Below are 14,081 nucleotides of genomic sequence, written 5' to 3'. Positions count from 1 at the left end.
TGTGGGATTTGAACCCGGGTCGCAAAGGTGGAAGGCGAGGGTAGCGCCACTACACCAACCTGACCTGAGTTTATTTATCACTTGATCAATCTCTCTCTGCAGCGAGAACATGAGCACAATTTTTGTGTAGAATTCACCTGTGCTCCGTCTTCCATGACGGCAAGAAAACATTTAAAGCTTAACACAACCCCCTGAAATGGAATTAATTTTGGGCACCAGTGGTGACGTTCACAGAACGAGGAGTTGACAAAATTTTACTCAACCTTACATCTTATGCATACTGCATGATAAAATAATAATAATGCACCGTGGCGTTGGAAAGTAAAGATCAGCAGGGACAACCCGTAGACACGATAGTGCATTCGGGGCGGCGATAAAATACCAATAATGAATTTTTATTTGATGCAGTGATCGAGTTCACCAAGTGGCTGCCGCACTTAAATTCAGGGGAAGTCACGAATGATAACAGGAGTGACATTTTCAGCGGCCTTTTATCGCACGAAATTCATTTCGGTGAGGGATGGCACAGCGTTGTGACCAATTTACTCCTGGATTGGAGTGTAGGCTGTTGCGTGCCAATTACCTCGGATAAAAGGTGGTATTGGGTTTCCCTCCTTGCTTGTTTTTCAGAGAGAGATTGTGGGAGTTAGTGGACGAGGCTAATTTCCGGTGCCAGCGGGCCGTAACATCTGCCACATGTATCGGGATACCCAGAAATGGCGCGCGCATTGATGCAAAAACGACGTCATTGTCAGGACACACGTTCCTTCCCCCACTTGAAAGTACTGAAATTTATTTCTTCAGCGGGACATGCTGCATCTGGTGAATTTGGACGTTGCGATTGCTCGTGGTACCTCAGATGTTAATAACCCTTTTTAGCCCGATTAGCCTCGTTACGAAGCCGTCACTTGCTCATCACAGCCGACCTTTGAAGACCTGGTGGGACCGGGTTAGAGCATTATTTTCAAGGCGGACGTAGTCATTTTCTCTAAAACGGAGCTACTCTTTCTGACGTTGGAAGCCAAGGCTTCCTTTGCTCCAACATCCCCCTCGAGACAAACCGAGAGTATGTGTCGCATATTTAGATTAGCCATGCATTACATTGAACATTCATAAATGCACTCACGGTTTGTTAAGTGTTAATGGTAAATTCATTCATTCATTCTGGGACGTTTATCCCTAAAGTATCCTCCTTATACTTTTGGAAACGAAATAAAATTCTTTTAAAGTGCGATGTTAACCTGTCTTTTGACTGAAGTAACTCAAGTTGATGAATTTAAGTAATGATATTTAACCTTTATAGTTCTATTTCAAGAGCTTATTCTGAAAAAAAAAGTGAAAGGTTTTCTTGTCAACTTTTATTTAACTTCAAAAAATCGTAAAATATCCTCATGTGCACAACCAGTTTTTATGCACAGGCCTCCTTGAACTTTGGAACTCTAAGTCTAGTGAAGCGACAATAATCAACGACCACTGGCCCCATCAAATGTCCAACCACCCTTGGCTCCCTAAGTCCATCGTCCCACTCGTCCCCACACCATGTCATCTCCGCCAACACTCCCACTATGTCACCAAAAAGTACAAACCTACGTAACGGTACGTCTTGAACATACAAAATAAACCCTCATTTACCGAAGGCCCCTGGCGTGGTGTGAATTTTCTTCCCGAGGGCCCCGCCTGAACAGTTATTTCCAAAAGGAAATTCCGTCAACGCGACCTGCCCTTTCGTCAAACCCTGTATATTCTGTTGCGTTTCATCCACGCACCCGAGAGAGCAATAATATATCTCGGCCATCGTGGCCTCCGGGGGTATTCATGGCTACCGGTGATTGCCGCTGTATAATTTGCCGGCCGTCTGCCTTTAACCGGCCGGTTGTCTTATGGATCCCCGGTGCTCCATGCATCGGCTCGAGAAGAAACGACCGTCGACTGCTGCCACCTCCGTGTATATCTCAACTCCCGTGGGCATTTTATGCATTACCCGGGCTAATTAGTGCTTACATTGCCCGCCACATGTTTCCCTCTCCGGGTTGAGCTTAAGCTCCTTGTAGGCAGGCTACTCCGTCCATCAGGAAAATGACAGCTGGGTCACGCTTGGGTCGTCACTAATCGATAGCGCAAAACTCTACCGCCAATAAAAGCAAGCAAGCATACCTGGGCAAATCAGCTCCTGAAAGACGCAACTTGTCAGTCGACGAGTTTCAACGGTCTGAACCTATTTCCTCTCAGAAGCACTTATACTGAACTCCCTCTCTTTCTCTGTGTTTTTAGGTTTTGGAGCTTTTGGCCCATGTATTTCGGAGAGACCCTTTTGTTCCACTAAGGGGGCTTATCTGTTCTTTCAGCTATTCCTTGAAAAAAGTGGTAAATGTCAGTTTGTCCTTGGCGCTAGGATGTTTCTCTGTAAAACAAGAAATCGCGTCTGGAGGACGCATCTTATGCGACTATCAAATATCTGATAATATTAAAGCCGCATCGTAAAATATTTACCAATGTTTGACGAGCAGCAAGTTCTCCACCTGCGTTTTAAGTCACTCGCCATTCACGCACTCATTTCAGCGATATCCATGTCAGATAGTGTTAGTGCTCTCAGGGATTTTGACCCAGGTCGCTGCTTTAGTAAGCCTTTTACGGGTTATTTGAATGAAATCTGGTAAATCTGATTGCACGTACCAATCTGATTTCCCCACACTAAAGACACTGTTGGTACTATTCGGGGCAAGCTTTTTGCATAGCGATCTCTGGAACGGGCTGGTTCCTTTGCGCCCTCATCCGTTGAAAACAGTAAATTGAATAGAAGGCGTCTCTTTATGTAACTGGGCAAAAGCTTACCCTGAATCACGTAGTGTAGCAACAGTGCCTTTAATATAAAGAATTCAAATTACGTTCACGTGAATTAATGGAACTCAGAGTATCAGATTAATTCAAATTTGACTCGCAAAGGGCTTATTGCACTCCATTTCATGCAGTAATCGGTCTTTATTTAGGTATCATATCACTTTGCACCGTCTGTCGGTTTGCTTTTCTCCCTTATCGACCGTTTACCCCTTTCATTTTAAGGCAATTTCCCCACAAGCCTGACCTTTGTAAATTAAGTATGTAACCTTGCTTTCAAACTCTATTGTCTTAACTCTTTCTATTTTAAGTGTATATGCATATGTGCTCATTTGTTGGTTGCGACACGACTGCAGCACTTGCGTTTCCTAGTCGTTCATGAACCATGGCAGCGATGGGCAGTTGGAACCAAAGGAGCCTCTGTTGGAAATAAAGCCCTCTCTTGGTCCAGCTGGAGGCCCATAGAGGTGTTGATGAGCGAAAGCCCATGCATGATACATGCCGAAAACATTTACCATCAATATTAATAGTTGAATTCACAGCAATGTGCACATGTCAGAGTAGCGCGTGAAGACTTGAATGCGAAACGGAACCTGTGAAGTGAACACCAGGTCACATCTGATAACGCTCAGGGAATTTTGGATGAGCTGACGAGACAGTGAACATTCAGAAACGCCTAATCTCCCTGGGCTTCACACTCTCCAGGAGTTCAGGACATTACAGGCGCCATGGATTTAGCACTTCTGGGACGATTAGATTTAAAGAACTATGCGTTTAGTGTTTCTCCCAAACAGCGTAAAAGTCTTTGATACTGAGCAAAATTTGGGAAAGATGACGCCAAACCCTTATAGCTCAAGCTGAGATCTGGCACATGTCATTGGATGCACTGTAGCTACACTGATCCCTCGAGGTCTTAAAACTTTACAGCATTCGAATCACTGGCGGCTTTAACGATTTGTATTCTGATGCTATGCTACCATGAACATTTCCATTGCTGCAGCGAGTAGGCCTAACGGCGTCATACCCGATCAAGTATTGTTCAATCAGCGTGCATTAATTTTATTTTTCTCGAAAATAATGTGGGTTCCAAGTCTTTGATATCGAACTGCAAATTTATATGGACTGGCTGACTAGGAAACACCCACATTAATCAAAAACGTGAAAAGTAACTACATGTACTTCATACTAATATGCATCTTTAAATAGAGTCGCAGTGTAATTCGCTCGTCAAATCCAGAGGAAATCAAAATCTCTCCTTTAAACCACCTAATGAGATCGAGACCGCTATATTAAAAACACCGTCTCCATCCAGAGGAGGTGGAATTCCCGGGCGGCCAACCGATGCACTAAGACTGTACAACATCTGCTTGACCCCCCGCGCACGCGCTGGGCTTGCTCCCCTGCGGATTGTTGAGAGAATGAAGAGAGCCGATGACCTGTCTGCGAAGCCCCTTTGAGGTTTTAGACTGCCCGCCACGAGGCCCTCAAACAGCAAAGCTATTCGGTCGGCGCTGCATTTTGGGCCCGACCCGGCGGATCGACCATGTCCCCCAGTGCACAAGGGCCCGTGATTACGAAGGTTAAAAGACTGACGGACCATATCTAGACAAGAACGATTTTAACAGCCATTGGGAATGCAGTCTCTTTTCCATCTTATTTAAACTGCAGAATTACCCTTTTCAACTTCTCTGCCACTTCAATTCATTCTGAGGGCCTGTACACATACAATTAGGCCTATGCGTATATTATTTTAAGAAGAAACATATTACTTCCAAAGACTTTAAGTTTGACTTTGCTGCCTTTTGCTTTTGGTTAATCACTCGGCCTGTTAGCGCATCGTGCAAAAAATGTGTCACTTCATCAGTTGAAAAATAAATGCTCCCGACAAAGTCACATAATGCACGACAATGTTGCCCTTTAATCCGCTTTGAAATCTGCGGTTGAAAAGAGCCAGGTTGGTGGGGAGTGTTCAGTCTGTTGGTAGCCATGCAATCGTACCGCGTGCATTTCATAGACGTTTGTGAACCAGCGAAGTGCAATTCCCATTGAAGGAGCTTGTGTTGGCATGAAAATTGCGCCTTCTCTGGGTCCAGCTCGGGGCTCATAAGGTTCTTGTCATTTTATATTTGTCGGGCACAGTGTGGATGTGCTTTAGACGGGAAAATTGACGTTTGCACTCCCATGCACTACTCCGTAGAATTTATAGTCTGCCAGGACTTTTTGAGAGGCCCATGTTGATTGCCCGTCGGAACGCTCACTGTCACATTCTATCTACTTTCGTTTTAAATTCAGATGAATTTGCTCTTTCTCATCAATATACTGAGAGTATTGGTTACCAAGCTGAGGGAGAGCAACACCAGCGAGACGAAACAAGTAAGGTAGGTTTGGCTTGCAAGTCGGCTTACTGGATAGATGGATTGCTGACGTACTTGCTGGTCAGCTGATTTAATGGACATTTTGATTGGCTGTTGTCAGGTGATCTGACTTGAAGGTCAGTTTGTTGTTTGCATTGTTGACTAGTTGACTAATTGGCTAGTTTGCTACACTGTTAAAAGGTTGGTCAACTTTGGGTTGATTTTGTGCCCAATGTTAGTAAAAATATCAACTTAGCAACCTTTGGGCAAATTCTTCCCATATTTGGTCAATGTTTGACCAACAGTGACGGAAAATGGACCAACAATGTGGTAGCTTTAACCAAGGTTAGCAAATAACAAATGCCCAACACTGTTTTGACCAACGTTTTTTACAGTGTAGAGTTAATCACCAGGTCTGCTGCTGGGCTGGTTATTTGGTTAAGGTGGACCGTCTAGTTGATTGTCTTTTTGACTTGCTGATTGATTCGTTGGGCTATTGTCGGCATGTTGGTTGATTGTCGGCCAGCTTTCTGGCTAGATAGTTGTCACGTGCATGATCAGCTCATTGTCGGCTTTTTTGCTAGTTAGCTTGAACTGGTTGTTAGTTGCTGGCTCGTTAGCTCAATCCCTAGAAGTTTGGCTGACTTGCTCGCAACTACTATTAATGACTACTTGTCGCGTTTGCTAGCCTACCGGTTGGTAGTTGTTCGGCCGGCTGTGTGGAATGTTGCCTGGCTGGTTTCTCTAGGGAGACGGGTATTTAGATAGCATTTGGAATTACAGAGGTCGGTGTGGTGAGCTTATCTGTCTATCCATCTGATGAGAATAGAGTAACATACCAACCCGCTTCTTCTGTTATCGTGTCGTCCGAAAATTCTTCCAGTTCAATGTCCCCCCTATAGCTACCCCTCCGTTACACGTTTATTCGTATAAAGACCTTGTCCCCCTGTTTTTCAAGGAAAGCTATCAAGGCCACCTTCGTGCTCCTCCCACTTCTGGGTGTGGCCAACCTAGTCTGGCTCATCCCCGAACCGGAAACCGAGGACAGCCCCGGCTGGATTGTCGTCTATAACTACGGTTTGTTGTTCCTGGACGCCTACCAGGGATTTTTCGTGGCCATTCTGTATTGCTTCATGAATGCAGAGGTAAGTGGTCACCCGTGCAGTGTTGCTATAAGCAAGTCAAGGATGTTATGTGATCAATAATTTTCGAATGATGTGGTATTTCTGAAGTTAACCTTGCTTCCTGAATCACAAAACACGTGGAAGACTAGTCAACATTCTATATCCTTTTCACGAAGGCTGAGCAAGAACTAAAACGACTAACCTGTTCCATCTTTGAGCCTGAGGAGTCTTTTTGGCAGTGCTGTCGAAGTGTGTTTGGGTTCCCTCGTGCATGAATTTCTTTTGTAAGATTCAGACAGCAATCCCATACTCGCATTCGCCTTCCTTAAACATCGCGTTCGTCTGATTTGTCTGACGTCACTGCATTTAAGTCCTTTTCTACACAGGTGCGCAGTGTGCTGCGGCGCAAGTATTCTACATGGCGGACCTACCACAATCCCAACCGAGGACATAACATGGTAGTTACCACGGCTACGGACGTATGTACGACCGAGCATGCTCAGTTCTCTTAACCCAAGTTAGCTAAATTTTCTTCCTCTACATTTCTGCATGCTGCCTTTTTCATTCATAATATGTCACGTGATCTTCCCACGTGGTTTCCCCCTAGGCGCAAACAGTGTAGACAATGAGTTCTTCGTTTTTGTTTGTAGGTCTCTTGGACCTAGGCCTATGTAGAGTTTGTTGGTAGATTTCACCTCATGAGTTTTACCGTCAGTTCTGATTTTTTGCGGCAAGCTTTTAAGATTTTTAGGTCAGGTTAAGTATTGGATGTCAGCGAAAATCAAACAATTTTATAATGGTTGCCATAACAATCAGCACAGTCCCTTAAACCAGAATTGACCAAAAAGAGCCACAATCGGCAGTTTGGGAGAAAAACCCCTAACATATACCTGTTTTGAACAGAGTAGGTCGTATTAAGCTCGGTTGTACATATACAGTGTATTTCGTTCTTTCTTTTATTTTGCCAGATTCCAATTACAAATTTGAATTTCTTTCTACTTTTCTGACCTTTTTAATCCAACAGTGTTTGATCGCTAACTACAATTTTGTCCTACTTACACTGAAATTTTGTTTTCCAGTCTGCCGATTACGCTGTGTGACAGTACAAAGCGGCCCATTAGTCATGAAGTGATCTCTTTCATATACAATTCTCATTTAAAGTTTGTTGATTTGAAAGAATGAGAAGTGCAATGGATTTTCAAGTTTTTGTCCTACGATGTTTGAAAAGGACCTTCGGGGTTCAGATCGTCCGAACAAAGTCCCTCCGGAATAATTTCTAAGCCAAGATTCCTAACGAGGTCAGAGCTTGAAAAAGTGTATCTGTGCTTTCCATAATGATTCAGTGTATTTTTACGATACCCATTTGTATACACCAAAATATGTCTAGTCTGTCTAATGGGCCATGTTGATTGCCCCGTGTCTGTACGGTTTCGAGTCAACTCGACCCAAACCAACTCGGAACTGAACCAACTGGGACCCATGCCAACTCAAACGGGTGTCGATCACTTCGCCCCATTCCCACTTCGCCCCATTTCCAATTCGCCCCATTGATTATCGTTCATTCTGTTTATCAGTAACAGAGGCATACGCCTAAATGGAACAAGTGAAAACATCGACGCCCGAGTACCCAAATAACGATCGGTGAATCCAACTTTCAAAGGCCAAACAATGCTTCCGATTTTCCGACCGTTAGAACCATATTTTGTGACACTTTTCACCTCTAGGAATGAACTTGGCGCCTTTTGTGAGTCAGTTCCATGCCACGCGTGTCGGATTAAATCTCTGTGTGTTGGTACCTGCAGCACCATGAATGATTCGAATGATTGACAGATCCTATAGCTTCTTTTAGATACTTTCAGACATTAACCGTACAAACCTCCCCCCCCCCAAAAAAAAAACGGAAACAGAAAACAAGTGTCAGAGGTAATTAAAGTGCTGTCTTCTGATGCCCGAATTGGCAATGAAGTTTGATTTCCGCTGGAATGTGAAAAATGCTTTACAAAATTCAGACATTTGTTTCGGTACGGTACGAAAATTCTTTATAAGACGAAATCAAACGTTGTTAAACTTTGATGAATTATTATCACTTACACTGCAACTTTTCAGTGGATACGTAAACACAGGAAAACGGGAATGATTAGAGTTTAATGAAAGTTTTACAAGTAAACGATTATCTGATGCACTGCTTAATTAAGATAATAGAAGTTGGCAGAAATCGTCTTGGTTGCAAACCGGAACATCTATAGAAGCAAGGATAATGTGGGATCCAAGCCGAAAGCCTCAGTGCTGGGGCTGTCAGGCGTTGCGTGTTTCGTTTATTATCACAAAGTTGCTAAAATAGAATAAAGCTCGGTGGGCCCGAGTTGACTTTTGGTGGGTCCAAGTTAGTTATGGGCCGAGTTTGTCGTGGGTCTGAGTAAGTATTGGGCCTGAGTCGGCATGGGTCCGAGTTGGCTTTGGCTCCGAGTTAGCATGGGTCCCAGTTGACCGGATATCGTCTGTACGTGGGTCCGTGAAGAGAGGCTTCAGTTAGGCCAATGATCACTCACGGCTCCGTGAGTCTTGTCCCTTCAGGCTCTGCCTGGATGATGTGCTGCCGGCTCTGCCGAATTTTACCCCCAAAAGTTGTCAAAGTACTTGAACTGGACGGCAGAAATATGGCGTCTGTAGACCGGGCCTGAACCCCGCCAAATGGCCAAGTATGGCCTTCCATTACTAAGTCACACCCAACCAGTCGTCTCGGCGGACATTTTGTATGATTGTCAGAAGTCGGCAGTTTCGAAATACATCCGGCCCTTTTCTTGTGAAAACCCTGAATTAAATTGTCCACGAATTGTCGGTACATTGGCATTTCAATCGAGAATTTACCTTATACAACCCCCAAGGTACTCCTGAAACCCACAGCCCACGCAAACCCCAACGTTTGAAGCCCCCCTTTCCGTAAACAGTTAGCCCCTCATTCATGTCTGCTGATCTCATTGCCCTCTTTCTTCCCTTTGCGTTTCCTGTAGATGTAGGTGTTTATTTGGGAAAAGAGAAATTGTCCGACTGACAGGTTTTCATAAATAACGAACCTTCTGTGCTCTTTTCATTCGGTTGTCAAAAGCTCTCCATTTTTAAAACCTCTACAGATGTAAACTCAGCGCCTGCTAACAGATTAAACGACCAGTGCACACACACAAAATTGAACAAGGTAAAACTGCAATGACACCAGTGTCGAACACAATGTAAACCATTGTTCTGCACAAAATGGTCGACAACCTTTAAAAGTGTCGAGCATGTCAACGTGTACCACCTGTTGAAACCATATACCTTGCACACTTTTTGTTTCATACACTCTTTTTGTTTCGAACACGTGCACTTTGTCCGAGAGTTCTTCACGCCGTTTTACTCGAGTCTTCCCTGGCGCCATTCCGCGCCACAGCTTTTTCAGGTGTCAAGTATTTTCCCCCTTTTTTTCCAGATCCGCTTAACAGTCATGGATGACGGACACTGCCAATCAGAGACGTGAATTGGAAACAAGTCGTCAAACGGTCGTTTGGATAACCCCGTCTGCTGGTGTGGGTTCCTGGTGATCGTGATTATGTCGAAACTTATCCAGTGTAGCTAGTAATCGGTGAATTTGTATCTAGAAAATTTGTGAAATGTTTCCCGATAATCGGGTGTAGGGTAAAAGAGGTTTCTGATTGTGTCAAGAAGCTGTCACGTACGTTTTGGTTTTGAAACTCTGCCCATTTAACATAACCAATCATATAAACGTAATAATACATTAGCACCCTTCTGTTATTTCGCGTAATAAGATTTCTATATTCCCCCAAAGCGATCCTTTGGACTGTTTCCGTCGGAAAATATCTTTAAAGGTGTTTAGAGGAACAACAGCAAACAGTATAAAATTTGTCGATCTACATATTCTCTTGTCGAAAGGTCAAAAGGTCAAGAATTAAATAAGTGAGTCAACGTTCGTCCTGAAACTACCCTATGCCCGAAATCGTTGCAGAAATTGGCTCAGGGCCGTCAGCGTATCAATGCTGCATGTCTACTGAGAGAATTGCAGCATGAAATAATGTATTGATAGGAGTCGAAGATAACTTTTTTGTGTGACATCAAATTTTCTCATCGGTAGTTTCACTTTACATTGAATTCTCATCAAGTTAAGAATAATCTTAACAAAATGACAAATAAGTTCAAGTCTGCGCCACGAAAATCCACGTTTGTTGCATTGAATAGTCCAAAAGCAATTAGAGTTTATTGTGTAAACCTGACGTACTAGACTATTCGACTGTTTGCGCGGACTAATGGTGATTGGAACTCATGTGTCGACAAGTCCAATGGTGTCCGTATAGTCTGTGTAAGTAGCCAAGAGTGCTTTTCGAAGTTATCCATCTTGACATTGTTTAAGCTTTTACAGGTTTGCTTTTTCTAATACACATTTCCTCTTGACGGTCAGGTGGATATCAGACAAAAACGTGAATGTAAAACATAACCGACATTACGAGAGAGTTTAAATGTATATGCAATGTACATAATCACTTTTTGGTTGTAGGGAAAGAAGTAGTGTAGATTTTATTATGTGGCCGACAGAAATTACAAGTTGTAGGGATAATGTACCAATTTTATTTGTTTTGAAGATATCTGTGAAAACATATTTCACAATTTATAAACTTGAACTAAATATCACCAATATTGCTGAATAAAATAGAGTTTTCTTAAATTATAGCGAACTGTATGAAAGGTTTGTAATATAAATTCCAAACTAATACCAATATATTAAATGATCAAGTGAAAATAACTATTTAAGGAAGATAAAAATGTAATACTTTGAAAGGAATAGCCTATATTGAAGACTTTTTCAAGCAGCCTAAAAGTTTTATGTTGGAATTGGCAATGAAATCGGCCACGTGCTTTACAAAGGAAAGGTACTCACTGACATAAAGGAATATCACAAAGTATTATAAGCTGATGACGTAAGTGATAAGCCTTAAGACCAAGTGACACCGCCTAGGAATCTGCGGTTGTAATCAGTTCTTTCTTTTGACTGTTGATGTCCGTTTTCCTTGATAGGTAAATAAATGTTGATTTTATAATGCTGCCTGTCAGAATATGTAAATATGTAAATTATTTCCTATCGGACAATTTTATTTTAACAACGATAACATTATGTGTCTGAATTTTTGAAGTATACTATTTAACCACGCGTTAATTAGAATACACTTTGTTAGGAGAATACGGGCCGTATGTAGAATTGTGAACAAAAGTGGAACGACTGGACCAAACGGTGACACACATGAACAAAGTTGTGACGAGTCGGTTAGTTTGATTTGTACAATAAATAGTAAAGCCAGTCAACAGATATGGGCGGGCGGTTGGTGCTCTTAAGAAAGATTGGCTGCCTCCTTTTGTTCGCCCTCTGGGAGAAACAACTTCTCAGAGCAAAGGTAGTATCTAAATTTAATCAGTGCACCTTCTCGGCAGTACTGAAGTAGTGCTCACCATACTGTGGGAGTTTTATGTACAGTCAAAACCTTGCCTTTTTGAGTAAATTATGACATATTTGTATTTTATGTATAGTAGATGCTGTATCTGAAGTGTTAAGAACGTTTTATAAGTTAGGCGGGCGCTCTGTGGGTAGCGAGGTCTACAGGGTCAAGGGGGGGGGATTCCACGTTACCGTGCTGCGATGTCGAATATCACAAGCATGGGCGTAGCGAAGGCATTTTCTTTGGGGGCGTGCCAAAGTCAGTTTGTTGACTTGTAACTTATTCGCCTACGTCATTTCGTGTAACATTTACAAAGTGTAGAAAATGGACACCTGTGGTACGCTACATTTCATGCTTCTCAGTGGGGAAATCCCAACAGCCAATGTATTGCTTATGTACCAGTTTTGGATTCATTTGCCGACCGAAGCTGTATTTGCCAACTGGAATTCATTGTGGGGGGGGGACCCCATCCTCCCAGTCGGGCTACGCCCCTGATTGCAAACACACTTCGTGCACCTAATATTGGTCTTAAAACGTGACTAGAGCTTATGGCAATGATGTGTTGCCCCTTGACCACCAATACTAGTTGGTATTGTGCTTGATAGATATCATCAATTATTAACTTTATTAGAAGATGGCATAGGCTTAATTTTCCTATTCACCAGGAGGTCAATTGATATAACTTGCCTCAACTACAATGCATTTACATTCTTCAATCTTTTTAACCCTCCAACTCCGCTCAAAGCAATCCCAGGCACACCTTAATTACCATTCAATAAGGCCGACGTGATCATAACAATGTAAATAAATAGTTAGGTTGTGTCGAGAGTCCTAGAGATGTGTGTTCACACAGAGTGTGTTCAAAGCCATCTATTTTCAATTAATCCCGTGCGGAATTTAAACTAAGAAAAAGACCTTGTTGGCTCACCGCATGCAGCACGCGTGAGGGACAGCCGGCATATGGTTCAACGGTCTCTTTATTCCAAAGGAGTTCAACCTTGATATGAAATAACTAGTTCCAGGACTTTTGGACAAGCCTTTAATAATCTCTTTCTCTCCAAATAGTCCTTTGGAAGTCACTTACTATCCTACAGTATGTTTCAAGTTGACGTGTACATCTAGCCCCCTTTGCCCCAATTTGTAAAAGAGGGTCCAAATAAAACTTGAGATACTTCCGGGTACCAGCGAAGACACTGTAGTATAAAACATACGGATTCAGTCGAGACTCGGAGAAAGGTAACAACCACAGTGAAATTAGCTGCAGCCTCGATAAATTAGTTAGGCCCATCTAGAGGATGTGTTATAATTGTTACGCCCTCCATTTACGTTTATGTGTCAAAGGTTTTTATCATAAGCATGTTTAGCGAGTCTCTTTACTTCCAGAATTTAAAATGCCTTTGAAAGTTCCAGGTTGTTTACGATTTGTGGTATGAATTGTTTTGCATGGGAATTGTCTGTCTTTGATGTAATTATTACTCTTGAAAGAAGTCATCTAAAGTTTGATCTACGGACTACTGAACTTCCAAAAAACATTTTAGAGTTTCGTGTATCTCCAAAAATAAATAAATAAATAAATACAGGAAATATGCATACATGGGCAAATAATCCGAATGTCTCTTCGGTGTGTTGTTGCATGTAACGCCAACTAGCTTTTATGGGCTTCGGTTTCCTTCAAGTCATCCAGGGCTTTTTCTTCAGATCCGGTGGGAAGACACCGTTTTATAGCAGTGGCGTATCAAGGTCGGGGGTGGAGATAGAAATATGTCTGGAATGGGATGTCAATATTTGAAGTGCGTAGTATGCTTCCATTTTATCAAATAACAACTTTTTCCGCGCAAAATGTATCAACGTTCAAGTTTTCAGATTTAGACTGTTTTCCAAATTTCTTTAAAAATTCCTTCGACTTATTAATTTTTTTCTAATGATACCGGATTGTACACCAAACTAGAGAAGTATCGGCATAATTTAAGCCATATTCTTTAGTTCTACAATCAATGGGAAATAGAAAGATAGCCTTTCATTGTGATTCTAAAATCTACCTCACCTAGACTTTTGCCCAAATACCACGAAAAACAATGACCAATGTTATCAAAACCAAAAATGGATCAGCCTTGCACTTCAGTTTAAATGTTCCCAACTTTGAATATCCATAAAACAACTTGAAATAGCCCAAATAGGAAAATGAAATCGACAAGGGGTTAGCTGTCATGTTTAATTAAAAGATTTCCAAATTTAACTATAAAAAAGGAATACATAAAATTTTCACGTCTTGAATTTTTATTCGAAACCTA

The 14,081-nt window shown here is 42.2% G+C and overlaps 1 protein-coding gene across 8 annotated transcripts in view; it reads left to right on the top strand.

Moving 5' to 3' along the window:
- The window catches only part of LOC110973500 (PDF receptor-like), a 92,673-nt gene extending 79,278 nt beyond the window's left edge, over positions 1–13,395 (top strand). For 2 of the 8 annotated variants that reach the window (XM_022224363.2, XM_087147742.1), the window contains 4 exons: positions 5,128–5,213; positions 6,148–6,334; positions 6,700–6,792; positions 9,777–13,395. In XM_022224363.2, coding sequence (XP_022080055.1) covers positions 5,128–5,213; positions 6,148–6,334; positions 6,700–6,792; positions 9,777–9,824 — 414 coding nt within the window. In that variant the 3' untranslated portion in view covers positions 9,825–13,395. Of the gene's footprint in view, positions 1–5,127; positions 5,214–6,147; positions 6,335–6,699; positions 6,831–9,444; positions 9,507–9,776 lie in introns of all 8 variants that reach the window. The other 6 variants (XR_002597478.2, XR_015428119.1, XR_002597479.2 and 3 more) reach the window with 6 other exon arrangements.
- Positions 13,396–14,081: the final 686 nt, after the last annotated feature.

The sequence above is a fragment of the Acanthaster planci genome, linkage group LG17 (genome assembly GCF_054643075.1).
Source record: "Acanthaster planci isolate LZ-2023a linkage group LG17, COTS_SCS, whole genome shotgun sequence".
Taxonomy (NCBI): Eukaryota; Metazoa; Echinodermata; class Asteroidea; order Valvatida; family Acanthasteridae; genus Acanthaster; species Acanthaster planci.
Note: the sequence above shows the minus strand (reverse complement) of the source record. Positions and strands in the feature narration are given on the sequence as shown.